We start from the raw sequence: 15,163 nt of genomic DNA, 5'->3' as shown, positions 1-15,163 counted from the left end.
CCTATACGGTTTTCCAAACAAGTACCTGCTCCCAGTGCCTCAAATGGAAAGGGATGTTTCCCTTCATTTGAAATGCTGCCAGTGCAAAACACTGCACGCCCTCCTGAGAAACCATAAAAGCAGCTACCACAGACTTCACCACCCAGAACAGACCACGGGCACTGAGATACACGTTTGGTCCTCAGGACATAGCAAACCCAAGCCCAGTGTGCTACATTATTGTGCTAAGCAGTAAAAGGAGAGGGATACAGAGAAAATGTATGGCAGATGGTTAAGGGAATAAGGACGCCAAGGTTTGGAATAGCCTTGTCTTTCTATAGACCCTCACTCTTCACTTTGAGGAAGATCAATTCACTGTAGGTTTTTACCATTAAATGAGAGGTTTTCCCCTCACATTACACCTTAGATCCTCTCAGCTTTCATGCGTGACACGATTCTAATCACTACAACCTGTGCAGTTCATGGTTTCCTCCTCAAGCCAAGTTGTGACTGCACTAAGATACTGGTGGGTGACATCAGGATGGACACCAGACCATAATATGTCCATGACTGTGACAGGAAAGGGGATGGTGGCTCCACCTGTAACAGCACATACACCCCACAGAGCACTGCGTTTCACTTACCTGTAGAATACTTTCGTGTCCTCTCAGAGTCCTTGTACAGGGATCCCATGATATCTCCCATGGATCTGGAGATTCTCATTTCATGCTGCTTGCTGTTGTTTGGCTGGAGGAGCTGTGAATCACACAAAAGGAACCATCAGACCTTGCCAGAAGTCAGGCCCCTCGTGGACACACCGTGTGAAATCCTGCACTGGGATCCCCATGACCACACTTTCCAAGAACCATTAAAAAGCAGACATGCATTTAACTTGGAATGATCCAAAAATCGTTCACAAACAAATTACATCCGTTAGCATAATAGTCTAAAACAATAAAACCGAGTCCAAGTTAATTATGATGCAGACATACAACATAAAAGACTGTTCTGGTACTGCATTATTTCAGGATCAATACAGAGGCTGATCCTTGTCCTCAAAGTTTGCAAACCCAAATGAAAGCCTCTCCTCCATGCTCCCTGTATTTCAGTGGCAGCCTAAGCACTGCAGAAGTGACTCTGTAACAGAGCAGAGTGGACAACGAGGCTTTTCTAGGGAGTACAGAAAAGAGGGAGAGCCAAGGATTGTGTATCCAGCTGGTAACTTCAATACAGCTTGAGTTACATTGATAAGACTTGGTAGTGGCAGAGCCTTACTAACATAATGTGATATGCACTGTGATTTTGTGATTGCTTTATTTATGACCTCGAAACTGCATTTCTTTACATGCAGAAGAATATTTACATGCTTTAGGAGAAGCTGGACCAACCTCAAAGCTGTACACAAATCTACCTGGACTGCCCTGCTCTTAGTAGCTGTATTGTAATGCTCCAATTTTCCTGCAGCCGATAGGAACAACAGGACATAGGAAACCTCAAGCAATGGCTCAGTTTTGCCCTGACACTCTGGTCCCTGCACCTTCTCAGAACCTCCCAGAAGGAGCAGAGAAGACCCAGGAGCTGTAAGCAGCAGCAGCAGCAGCGTGAGGACAAGCACTATGAGTTTCAAGACACTCAGCCTCTCCGGTACTTCTAGGAAATATAAGGAAGAAAGAGTTGCAACATCTGCAAATCCCTTGTTTTACAGGCTGTGCTTGGGGCAGAACGACATGTGCTTTGGCAAGGAGCTCCATGCAGGCGAGGTCAAGCTAACAGGCTTAACTGCAAAACCACTGAGCTCAAGAGAAAAAAAAAATAAAATAAATAAAAATAAATAAAAGAGACAGTCCTGCACGACACTGAAGGATTCTCTAGCTTGTCTTTCCTAGTCTTTAGTACTTCAGCATCACACAAAGGGAACGGTCCCCATGCTGTCACCCAGCTTGGCAATGGTGAGCATATACAAGGAGGGGATGCAGAGGGATGGTGCAGCATCCTTATGTGGAAAGCACAGGAGGTGACCCAGAGGTTAACCTTGTTTGAGGATGGTCAGGACAGTATTTAACCCATCACAGATTGCAGGAGGAGCAGGAAGGGCTGAGTACTGCCTCAGGCTGCTGCTGTGGGAGGATTTCAGAGCAGCTGAGCCAGAGCAGGGCAGACCCCCTGATCCTCCTGAACCATCAGGAGACTCATTTCCACTCTCCAGCTCAACAACAAGGCAGCTAAGTCTGGACACAAAAGAGCAGAGAAGGTGAACAGCTCACATTCGCTTTCTTTGGAGCGCTCACAAGGATCCGCAGGCTCTTCAGGGAAGGGCTCAGCTCCAACTGTTCCATCGCTTTGTCCAAGTCTTCCTGGGATTTCAGTGGGATCAGGAGCTGGAAGGGATTGAACAAACACCGGAGCACAGCAGTGTCACACAACTGGCTAAACAAAGGAAGGCAGATCCTCACGGTGAGCAGCTTGGGAATCGGGGGGTGAGGGAGGGACCTGAGAAAGCGGATGGAAAACAAGGGCCCCCACACCCCCAGCTTGCTGAGCTCTGCTTGTTCTTCCAAGTTCTCATCTATTATGGAACGGACGCAAAAAATCACAACAAAAAACATCTGCGAAGAGAAAGGTTAAAGGTCACATCACAAATTCAGCTAGTGGTCAGGGGAGTGGGCTGAGCTGAATCCTTAGGCTTGCTGCCTGCTATTCCGGGGCTGCTCTGACCTGGAATTTGAGGCAAGGCCTGCAGCTACCCCACGCCAGATCAGCCCCGTGTGTTCCAGGCTTTGAAGAGCCTGGGTTTCCTCCCTGGAAGACAGCCGTGCAATGGTGCTCCAGGAAAGCAGTGAGCTATAATCATTGCATCTCTTGTGGGAGATCCCAGCAGCCTCCCTCCTGCCGCAGACTGTGAAATCAGATCATTCCCAAATCAGAGCCTCAGCTCCTCCAGTACGAAAGGGGAGTGTTGCCTTCACTGCAAGAGCCACATGGACATCCAGCAGGGCAATTTCTTGACAAAGTAAGCAGAGTAGAGAGCCAGACAGTGCCCTGTCTATACAGCAGCCAAAAGTCCTGCTGTTTGCTTGGTATGGGGCAGGCTACCACCCTCTCATCTCCAGAGGTCACACGGCCCCCTGACACTGCTGTGTGGTGTACCATGTCCTGCAGATGGACTGCAAAGCGTCCAGCACCCACCACAGCTGCACTTCAGAGGGGGTTTTGCAGCCTCCTGCTGCCTTGGGCTGAGATGAAAAACACAACTATTTGCCCTCCTTTCTGGGGCACTCTGCCTAAGATCGTAAAAACCAAGCCTCAGCCTCTATAGGTTGCCTAGGGCACTGGCACCATCTCCAGCCAGCAGAGCATGGGATACTCTTGCCTGTGCCAATGTACACAGCAGTTCTGCCTACCAAAGGGACCGAGCGGCCACAGATCCCAGTAAAGCCTCACTGGCCTGACTGGGAGCTATGGCCCCCCACTTCAAAAAGCTCTCCGGGTGATAAGAGTTCACACCACAAACACTCCTTGGATCAACTGCCCAAGAGAAAGGCACTCAAAAGCTGCCTGTGTCTGCCTTTTTGATCCCAGGGTGTCACCAGGGGTTTGGCTGTCAGCCTGTAGGTAAATACACCTCAGACTGTGTGCACTGGGCTGTGGGGATGACCAGGTCAAGTGAAGGGCCCTGGCCAAAGGAGACAAGGTTTCATCTCAGGAAACTGCTACAGTTACCTTCTCCACCCAGGGACCACAACCTGAGCCTGCCAAACTTCATTTTCGGTGTGTGTCGTGTGTGAACACCTCATGATTTAGATCAGATTTCTCCTGTGTGAAATGAACATCCTCTTTCATCTCCACGTTGCAGTTAAGGAACAGGACCATATACAAGCCCCGTGTTTTTGATGCTGAACATTAGGCTTAAGGTTGTCCTTCCACCAACAGAGTCAAGCTGCAGCAGCTGTGGACCGGACTGGTTCCTGAGCTTAGGCACTCATCCTCAAGATGGCAAAATCAAGATCTGGAAAGGGGCTGTGGCAATGCAATACCTTAGTTTTATGCAATCTGCCAGTGCAGTTTTCGGTCCCAAATCAAATGTTCAGGAACCCTACAGCATGCACGAAAGAGTCAGATAGGCAGAAATTGGATTCAGAGTAGAAGAAGAAGCTGTCAGTTCCAAGGTAATGGCAGCAATGATCATTGCTGAGGAGAGACAAGACCAGTTTCCAAAAGCTATCTAAGCAACAAATGTCAGGCTGAGCCAGGAGTGCTGTTCTGGTGTAAGGTATGCAAACGTGGTTGACACATTTCTACAAAAAGTCAGAGGAGACCTTAAAGCAAAGCTCTGAGAACATTCATCCAGGGAGATGGATAATCAGGCTATGCAGCTTTTGTCTGTAAAAACTATTATGTTATTTGTCAGGAAAGGACTCTAAGAGGAACTCTTGAAAATGCTTTGGATGTAGAATGAGACTTGAGGTCTCAATCAAACCAGATGGGGCAAAGTTCAGGAAGAGAAGATGATCCTTATTTGTTGAGCAAGCAACTAGCCAACTGGGGGGCTAACAGAGAGCAAGTCTTTGTCTGGGCTGGAACGAATAAACCAGCCTGGAAACACATTGCCAGACTGGGATGTGAATGAAAGGAATTGCCCACCAGCACTGGCACCTGCTGTCCGGGGAGGCAGTGGATGCCCCAACCCTGGAGACACCCCAGGTCAGGCCAGACAGGGCTGAGCACCTGATGCACATTGCAGGGAGGTTGGACTAAATGACCTTTAGGGGTCCCTTCCAACTCAAATTGAATCTGTGATAGATATCAACCATTCAGCGCTTTCAGAAGGTCCAGTGGATAAATGGTTAGACCATGGTAGAACTTGGAGATCCTTACGAATCACTTATGGTCACAGCAGACCATAGGCAGAAATGGTACTGAATGTGCCTCCGAATTCCACACAGGTGTCCTGAGACAGCCTGTTTCCTTATGCAGCAGAACCTAAAGGATATTCTCTCAGTATTCTGCTTAATCCTCTTGAAGCTCACAAAGGTTCCATAGATGCATCAAGCAGAAAAGCTTCTCTACTTGCCCAAACAGAAATGAAAATGTTGGAGACCTGCTTCCCCTCATTTTATACACAAGCAGAATTCAGCTCTGAACTGTAAGTATAGTCCCAATTCTCACCCATCCCTTTAATGAGCTGCTCACAAGAGTTCAGAACTGCAATCCCTCAGCTGCTGCTCTGAACAAAATGTTCTGCAGGTCACTCCATCTCACTACAGTATCACAACATTAACACATTTGCATGCCTGCTTGAGAGAAGCCAAAAGTATCAGGCAGAAAGTGCCCTCCTGGAACAGGGACTGGGGCCAGTATTTAGCTTGGCTTTACCTATTGCCCATATCTGGCAAGCAGATTTTTCTCCATTTGGCTTCCAGATTGTGGCACATACGGATAACAGGAGCAGATACCTACTAGGCATGAAACTAAATACAGATCCACACAGAACCATGGAAGCAAGAACCAGAGCAAACCTAACTGGATTTATTTTGCCTATAGAAAGAGCAGCCACAGACAGCAAAATTCACCTACACAAAATTCCTAATGCAGCTTTTAGAGTTTTTTCTTGCTTATAAACAGTTGGTTCCACTGGAACCCAATGTTACAGTATAGGGCTTGGTGGTCAATCCCTTGCAGTCTAAGAAAGTGAGTTCAAAGGGTGAATTTTCACCAACTGCAGCTGCATTGCGAGAACTCACTGCTAAGACACTGCAGAGAGCCAAAGAATAGTAGGAAATGGGGCTGGGAAAAAATCTGAGAGGTCAATTAGTTCATCTTCCTGCCCAGTGCCAGACCAACTGGCATCAACAATTCTTGACAAATGTTTGTTAAATACACTTTAAAACAATCCTCCTTCCCCATAACAGAGCTTCTACCATTTCCCTAGGCTTTAACTCTCCTTAACCTCCTGAAATGATGATGTGAAATTGCCTCTGCCTCAGAAGTGACACGCAAAGGGAGGTCAGGGGGAAACTGGTGACTCACCAAGGTTCAGTGCCCAAGGCCACTTCCCAAGCTAGTGATGGACGTGGGGCAGATGACTTAGTTACACTTGGAGCAACTGGACAGCAGTGCATGCAGATGAAATTCAGACAGAATTTGCTGTAGAAGACACTCCTTCAAGCTACAACACAGCCAGCTTTCACTGCACCATGCTGCCCACAGGCAAGACTTTGCTGTCCTGCCCATCAGAAAGACAAGCCCAGCCTACCGCTAACATGCAGACATGCCCGATGCAGTACACCCACAGCCAGGCCCTGCTCTTATCTCTGCCAGCCCAAACTCGTTGATTCCGTGGTCCCACCAGGATGTGATTCATGTGTGCCCCTGCTCCACCCTTCTGGCATGCTCATCTCACCAATCTTGGCTTCCCTAGGACACCGACTGCCACTTACTGGGCTTCTGAAGGGGAGTGCTGCCTTCAGTGTAATTACACTCTGCAAGGTTCTGTGGCAGGAGAAACATTAAATGGCAATGAAGAGTTGCTGAGAAAAGAGTGAAATGTCACTGAAATATGTCTGTGATCGAGCTACCTCACAGACTTGCAGTCATGCAATTAAAATCATGGCCCAGAGCATGTTGTGAGCCAGATCCTGGGGGGCACCATGTGGACATACAGCTCATCTCCCCAAAGGTCATTTTTGTCTGTTGGTAGTTTGTACAACAACCCTAAATTGCTACTGCTCCCAAAGGTGTAGGTCCTCAAAAAGAGGAATTCTTATGTATATAAAACAACAACACTAAAGTTCTTCCTCATCCCTATGAAGGAGTACCCCAAGCTCATGGTCCTGTTATGTGCTCACCACAAACCCAAGAATAGTCTCTGACGTGGAATAAAATGCATTATTTCAGCTTCTATTTGCTATTGTTGGAAAAAAATTCCTCTTCCAATGGAAAGAAACCTGGAATGAAGTGAGTCATTCCTGAAGAATTCAATGGCAGGCTTTTCCCAGGAGGGCTGGCAGAGAATGCCCACGATTAGAAACCAGACTACATTCAAAGCTAAAGCCCAAAGGACGCTTTGGTATCGTGAGGTATCTATTAATACAGAATAGGAACTTTCACTGGCTCTAATCTCCCAGAAAAAAAAAAAAGAAAAAAAAAAAGGAAAAAGAAAAGGAAAGAAAAAGCTCTCTTCACAGCCTCCCTTGTATTTCAATGAAAGGTTCTTATGCATTTGCAATTAATTCTTCAAGAAGTGAGCTATCGAGACAGATCCAGAAGGAATGGTGCCTATCTGTCATATGAATCATAGAATGGCTCAGGTTGGAAGGAACCTCAAGGATCAGGAATCTCCAACCCTCTGCCACACGCAGGGCCACCAACCTCCACATTTAATACCAGACCAGGCTGCCCAGGGCCCCATCCAACCTGGCCCTGAACACCTCCAGGGATGGATGGGGAATACACAGCCTCTCTGGGCAGCTGTTCCAGCTCTTCACCACTCTCTCTGTAAAGAATTTCCCCCTGACATCCAACCTACACCTTCCCTCCTTCAACTTAAAGCAGTTTTAAAGTTTTAAAGCAGATTGCAGAAGGAAGGTTTCTTGGCCACTAGTATGCAGTGACAGAACCTGCTAGAGAAACCAGCAGTGATTTCACCGCTGACCTAACCACAGAAACAAACTGCAGATAGTTCTGCCTTTTCTAGGTGAAATAAAATCAGTGCTGGATGAAAGTATGCTGGTTTAGTAGTGCTGTCCCTCACACTCCAGACTTCAGCATGCTCCTTAAACTGCTCCCAGGATGAGGAGGCTTCACATCCAACCCAAACAACATGGTCTAGAATCGCTCTGTGTGGCTCTCATGAAAGTCATCTGGTCTCAGCTGCTCTCTTCTCTGCCCCATGTGCGCTCTCACCAGCCAGAAGTGCTCTGAAAGTTGGTCTCACTGCCCAAACTGTTCGTGGAGAAACATCTCCAGCTGTGCAGCTGAATTGACAATGTCTCCATCATCTCAGTTATTTCGTTCCTCCCTGTTTTGAGGTTGGTTTTGTTTTTTTTTTCTGGAGGAAAGGACAATGTATGTAGGTCATCATTTAATAAGCCTTGACTGAAATCATTTTAAGAAAGCAAAAGCCTGGTTTGGAGTCAGAGAATACAACTGAGCTACGTCTGGGCAACAGCTCTTGTTCGCCTAGTAGTTGGAAGCCACAAAGTAAGATTGCTTTTCATCACGTACTTGTGAAACACTAAATCATGGCCTTAAGAAGAATTACTGTTCAGCTCTGCCAGGTACCCTAAAATGCTCCTGTAACCATAAAGGGAAGAATACCTCATTGCTCATGCAGACTAAGTCCATCGTCTGTCCAAAAGCATCCGTGACTTTCTGCACCACTTCTTTGAATTTGACTGGTCTTGGAAACTGGATGATCCTGCATTTGCAGATAAACAGAACAGTAGTTTCAGTTTAGTAAAACCACAGTGGGATTCAGCACTGCACAGACAATTCAGAAATAAGGACTAGTACTCTTCTACCATGAAGCACAGAACTTGCTCCTTGCTTTTACATTCACACAAATGCTGTTCATCTGTTATGCCGAAGAACTCTATCAAAAATTCTAGTGTAACTCCTCTGTTTCTCCCCCTGTTGTGTTTGCATGTTGAAAAGAAGAAAGCCCAGCAGCTTTTCACTGAAGAATCCCCTGGGCCATGCACTAGTGGGTGATTTATCACCTCCACTTTCAGCAAGTGATCCTGAAGAGGGAACGGGAATGGAAAAGACAGCGATGCAATTTGGCATCCTGTGAATCTGCCTCTCCTGTACCATCACAGGTACATATCAGCAGGTATAGTTTAGCCCTACACTAACACTATTTATTTTATTTCAAATACAACCTTGACCATCAGCCTATGAGTTCCCAGCTCTGTATCCTGCCCTGCCACGGTCACTAAGCATCAAGCAGAGGTGATTCCATGAAAATGTCAAGCAGGGAAGGGTGTGCAAGCTTTAACTCCCAGCTCTATTTTTATGGGACCCATGCCCAAAATCTGGTTATCGTAAGTAAGTGTCACAGGCTGCTACTAAAAGGACACAATTCTGTAGGCTTGCAGCTCAGCTCTGGTTCAGTAGGGCTCAAGAACTGAAAAGAGAAAAGGATTCAACCATGCACCCTGTGTCCTTGGTAAGGGGCATTTAATGACTTCAAACTTGGAACCACTTTCAGTGCATGCAAACCCCAGAGGTCCTTCTGGTGAGCAGGGTGACGAGGCAAGGCTCTTGCATATAAACTTGTAATCGATTTCAGGACTTAATCCTGCTGTGAGCTCATCTGCAGCTGGCAGAAATCAGTAGGATGATGCTGGGTAAAAAGGGCAATTTGTCCCTGTACACAGATGGGGACAGGGCTGGGTACATACCTTTTCTCTCCTTCATATTCAAACTTGATCCTGACATTTCGCTGCTGAAAGAAAAAACAGGAAACAGTCAGGTCCCAGACACATCTAAAGCTCACAGTAATTCTCAGGGAAGTTCCCCTAACTCTGCTAGGTGCCTTGTATATATAGGAAAACTATTGCTTTGCTAATAGGTGAACTTGCCCAAAAAGGTCTTCTAAAAAGAAAATGACACTTTCTCATCTGTGTAACTTTAATAAACTACAGTAATACAACGGGGAAATTTCAAATGCTGTGAGCTCATTTGAGAATGAGGCACTATTATCCAAGGGATAAACAAGATAAGTGTCTGATATGACAGTCTGTCCCACACTGGTGCTCCCTGAGGCTTTGTTTAGCCCAGTGCTTTCTGTTGAAAATCCAAAAGGCAAAGCTCAGGTGATATCTTACAGAACACATCAACACTTAGGACAAAGAAATGAGAACAAAGTAAAAGCAAGCAACTTTTGATGGCAGTAGAGAGACAGCCTTGGCTTTTAAAACCCAGCAGCGCTGGGGCTGATGGCTGCTATTCTTATTTTGTTAGGTCATGCAAAATGCAAAGTGTATCAGGCATCACTGCTTCCTACAAAGTGAGCGTGCACCCTGAACTGACCTACTGCTCACCCCTAAAGAAACCATTAGATTCATCCAAAGAAATTCCAAAGATCTGTGGGCAGACTGGGAACGCAACCATGCAGTCACTAGCAAAAGCCACTTCTCCCATCTTCTCCGTGTGTATTTAGCAGCTATTCTAAGACCACAAGGAGCTTTTTCTTTCCTTCAGCTTCTCAGACTGAGCCTGGGCCAAGCATACCTTAGGATCCTCTGGCTCGTGCCGTGACTTTCCAATGGCATCCAAAGCAGATAAAAAGCCCCTTTACATTCTAGACCACATTTAGTCACCTCAGTTACCCAGGTCTCTGCCCCACTAACCCACACGAGCCGCCTCAAACCGTGGCTTTCCTCCCATGGAGAAAAAAGCACTCGCCATCTCCTTCAGAGGAGTGACCCCAAGGAGGACTGGGTCCCTCAGTGCCACGGATAATCCCTGTCTGGGTGGGTGACAGCCCTTCCTGAGAAAGGGCCTTATCTCCAGCCCTGGATTTCCAGTGCATGAAGGCACACTTTCCATCTTCTCAGAGGGAAAGCAGAGCTGCAGCGAAACAGCTTTGTCTCTTATGAAGAAAATGAGCTGGCTGGGTGTTCTTAGGTTTATTTTTAAACAACCACTGAAGTTCAGGAAGTTGAGCCTAGAGGCAACTCAGTCAATAAAGCTTAAAAACCCTGGCAGATGCAGGGTAGCCCATTGCATCACTTGAAACACATCCTTTAGAGCACCGCTTGTGGCCTTTGCTGCGTTCCCATGCAGAGCTTTAAGAACCCATGTCACGAAATGGGACGTTTCAGCAGTGCTATATGCACTTACAGCACTTCAGCACTTGCAGCCAGCTCCCCAGACCCACAATATTTGGACAAACTCCAGGTTTTCTTCTACAACCACCGGGCCCAAACCATAAAAAATACCACAGCAAGTCTAAAAGAATCCAAAATTCAAAAGAAGAGAAGATCATAACAGACCACTGCTGAAGATCCAAGTCACTACAGACTCGGATCTTCGGCTGTAGAGACAGCCAAACATGGGTGGGATTCCAATTTTGATTATCTCTTAGGAAGAGGGAAAGAAAAAGAGATAGGCCATGAGGGATATGCCATTTTTTATTTAATAATAAAACATTCATATATTTTATCTGAAGGACTTGGCTAATTCAGCTCTCCTGGATGCTGGAAAGCAATCAGCCAGCATGGATTCACAGCATGCAGTTCTGCAGAGTCCTTCTCTAAACGAAGAGAGAAATCAGGGCGAGGAACTTTCGAGGTTTCTCCTTACAAAAGAGCAGGATGTGCAAGGGGAAAAGCTCACGCAGCTCCAGCCTCGCTGCAGGAAACCCTTGCAAACACAGGTTTCACTTTCAGCACAGACCTGAAAGCTGCGCCGAACATCGAGGTAGTGCACACTGTGTGCTTATGCTGAGCAAAACAAATTTTGCAGACAAATAAGTTTTTTAAAAACAGCTTGTGGCTGGAAAATATCAAAACACTTGTTTAAAGCTCCAGAGAGAGAAGAAAAAGGGGGAAAATAAAGAGCCACGACCCTGCTGCATCCTATTCTTCTACATCAACAACAGGGCTGATGTGTTGTGGCTCAAAGCCAACAAAGTAAGCCAGCTGCCCCACGTTGCTCTGCTCTGGGTCTGAGCCCTGCAGCAAACACACAGGCTGCACCAAGGGAATGAAAAACACTGCATTTGTTAATAGGATTACAATTCTTTGGGCTAATATAAAAACCATTAACCTCTCACCTCCCTCCAAGAAACCCAGATCTTAGGCATGTAAATGTGGATAGGGGAGGGACAAAGACATTACACAGAGCATAAATTAATATATATGTGCAAATATATATATTCTGAGAAGTTGGTTACAGTTTTATTTTGCAGTCTTTCCACGGCTTGCTCATGTTTCTGACTCATTGCTAAATCTGAATTCATCACCACCACCACCAAGTACTTTTTTCCTTTAAAAAATAATAATAAAAAAAGAGGGCAGTGCCCAAAGAGCTACAGAGTCCCAAGAGGATGCAAAGCACTTCCTAAACGCTGGAGCAGGCTGTGATTTTTCACACCCATGGAAATCTGGTTCGGAGCAACTCATTTTAGATCTCGCAGGGAGCGTGGAGCAGTGCCAAGTGCTGGGGCAAAACTGCATGCACATCAAATGGGGGATGAAGAAGAAGGCAGAAGTAGCATCTTTCCATAAGGATCTCAACACAGCACACAAGTATTTTTGCAATTTCATAAGGAATTGGGACAACAGCAACTTGCAGAACTCAAGCCACGCTGCTGGCCCAGCCTAGGCCTCTCTGCCACCCAGTGTCAAATGATGGCCTCCAGATGGCCACATAGTGGTTAATGGTGGCCTCCATCCACCTGAGATCGAGGCCATCAGTTGGAGCAGTGCAGGCAGAGATGTCTGAGAAGAACCTGGGTTATTGACAGTGGTAAAGGTAAGCTTGTAATGTAAGGCAGTGGCCCTCAACACCAAGCCACGACAGAAGGTGCCAGCTATGGCTTCAGGGAGAACTTGGAAAGCTCAGAGAGATAAAGGAGCACCAGGGGACACCATGGTGAAGCACAGCAGTGCCAGACCCAACATGTAAAGCTTTGCTCTCCTGTGGGTGCCATGTTTCCGTGCGACACGTGGCCCAGGGGAGCACTCAAAAGGCACCTCGAGGCCCTGCTGTGACAAACAACACCAGGGATGACCCTGAGAGGAAATACCACAGCCATTCCTTTCGTTTCTAGAATAATTTCTTCCCCGACACCCTTGTGCTGGCATTTCCTCCAGCCTGGCTAACAAATGGCTGCTGGCCTTTCACTCTTTCTTGTCATCTGCCTAGGAAAGGAAAGGAAAAGCAAAGCCACTGCAGCGGCAGCAAACACATCACCATCTTCCCAGGCTTTCCAGAAAGTATTTTTTAGCTCTTTCCTTAAAACTTTCAATTTCACAAAGAGAAAAAGCTCACGGCCCCTGAGAAGCACTAAGGGGGCTGCAGCCGCACGCTGGGCCCGTGGCGATGGGAGGCATCATGGCAGCAAGGGAAAGCCTCCTGTGCACGGCCTTCATGAAGGGGTCCAGTGGGAGACATGAGATGAGAGCGGCCGCAGAACCCTCCGGAAAACCGGAGTGAGCTGGACGGGATGAAATGAGATGTAGGAAAAATGGAAAAAGTGCTTCCAAACGAAGTGAATCATGATCCGCTGCAGAGATCCCCGAAGAGCTGACTGCTGTTTGTAATAAAAGCACGCATAGCGCGGCAAAACACGCACAGAAGCCTAAAATGGAAATGGTTTTGGAGGAGCAGGCTGTGCTGAGCACCCTCAGCCCCTTCCCACCCAGACAGGAGACCACATAGGGAACATGAGTCCGAGCTGGGATGGCGTCCAATGCCATGCTGGTGGATGAGGGCATCCATCATGCAGGGCCATATGGCTGCCATTAGAAATGCTGCTCTGCTCTGACCCAACAATGAAACAAGAGAGTCATTCTAGTTTTGCTCTTTCCCGTGACACCTTGGGGCACCTACTTTGCCTCAGGGTCCCTTCTGGGTAAAATAAGGACAATAAAAAAAGACTCATTCCTGCATGCTGGAGGGTTGGAAGAGTGGTTATTTTCCACCTATTTCATTTTCTACTTGCTGGCTTAGGAAACAATGAGAAAACCCCACAGAGCACTGTGGCATTCGAGCATCAGAGCCCCACTTACTTTTCAGTAAAGCCACAAAATGGTGGGTTTTCTCAATTTCTGGCTTTGGTCGAGAGAAATCAGCACCACAGGGCTAGGCCAAGGGGCCCTTCTCCACCTCCCCGACATGCATGTTGTTTGGATTAGTCCTGTGCTTAACCTCGCTTTTAGCAACGGGACGTTCGTTACAAGCCAGACATCTGGACCGTGTCCCTAAACCACAATAGGAGATGACTAATTCACGTCATTAGGAATTATCCACACAGAACCCCCACGCGCTTTGGGTTATTCAGAATAATCCAACAGAAGGAGTTCTGTCTGGGATTGTCCTCCTGGTGGGTGGGAGTGACGAGATACCCCGGTCCCCCCGGATCCTTACAAGCTCTTTTCATCTGAAGAAGAAAGCGCCATAAGTGAGCAGCTCAGTGGCCAGTGGGAAGATAGATGATGTCTAGAGGGCTCACAGCTCTCAGTTACAGACATTTTTGCTTTACACAGCAGCAAAAAAAAAATCATAAAATCACAGAAAAGGTTGGAAAAGATCTCTAAGATCATCTAGTCCAACCATCAACCCATTACTACCATGCCCACCAACCACATCCCTCAATGCCACAGATCAAGGACTTCAGGACGTTCATCTCAAACCACCTACCTGGCGCACACAGCTTTTCCCCAGTTGGATTTCCACCGGGTGTTACCTTGTGGCATGCAAGTCAGTGCCAAAACAGGCAAGGTGAAACTTCCCCCCCATCCCCAATCCTTGGGACTCTGCAGCTGTTGCCAGCCCCAGCCAAGCCTTTCTCTCCCCTCTTGATCTCTTGCTTCTGCTCCCAAAGTGAGGAAAATCCTGCAGCTCTCCTCACAGCAACTCCCTTCTTCAAGGCAGTATTTACAGTTCCTCACACTTCCCAGTGGTAAAACAGAGGTGTTAAAGCCAAATTACTTTTTTAGGCTGCACGAAGACCTACAGAGAGCCCTAGAACACGAGCTGTGTTTTATTCTCATAATGAGCAAGCCGTGCCCCGCTCCCAGCTTGCCAAAGAAAAGAGAGTACCGAGTAATTTACTAAAAGAACAACTTTTAGGTCAGTCTGACATTTGCTGCACAGAGGAAAACATTCTTCACAAATATTGGACTTTATTGCCATAAGAGAACTTGCAATCAAAATTAACATGGCAGAGGAATTGCTAGCTGTCACCAGCTGTGACAGAGGCCCATGCCAATACCTTGTCATTAGACTGAACACAGCACTGACAACTATCCTCATTCTGCTAGCAGCCAAGTGCTATTTATAGAGTTAAATGGATGTGCATATAAACAGACAGATGCAAAGTAAGTTAATATAATTGCTTCTTTCTCCTCCACGCTTTTGTTTGGGATCTCTAATTCTTTGTGGTTTCCGTTCTTATCCCACTCATCTATCTCATTAGTGACCATAACGCATATCTTTGTTTTGCTGTTTCCTC

The 15,163-nt window shown here is 46.8% G+C and overlaps 1 protein-coding gene across 1 annotated transcript in view; it reads right to left on the bottom strand.

The window, feature by feature from the left end:
- LOC306948513 (mitogen-activated protein kinase kinase kinase 3-like) overlaps window positions 1-15,163 on the bottom strand; it is a gene marked incomplete at both ends in the record, with an annotated part of 67,049 nt that overhangs the window by 19,271 nt on the left and 32,615 nt on the right. Inside the window, 4 exons of the mRNA XM_079538152.1 lie at window positions 624-735; window positions 2,244-2,357; window positions 8,296-8,395; window positions 9,381-9,424. Of these exons, the coding sequence (XP_079394278.1) occupies window positions 624-735; window positions 2,244-2,357; window positions 8,296-8,395; window positions 9,381-9,424 (370 nt within the window). The remainder of the gene's footprint in view (window positions 1-623; window positions 736-2,243; window positions 2,358-8,295; window positions 8,396-9,380; window positions 9,425-15,163) is intronic.

The sequence above is a fragment of the Tetrao urogallus genome (genome assembly GCF_951394365.1).
Source record: "Tetrao urogallus genome assembly, chromosome: 7".
NCBI lineage: Eukaryota > Metazoa > Chordata > Aves > Galliformes > Phasianidae > Tetrao > Tetrao urogallus.
This window is presented reverse-complemented; position numbering and strand designations above follow the sequence as displayed.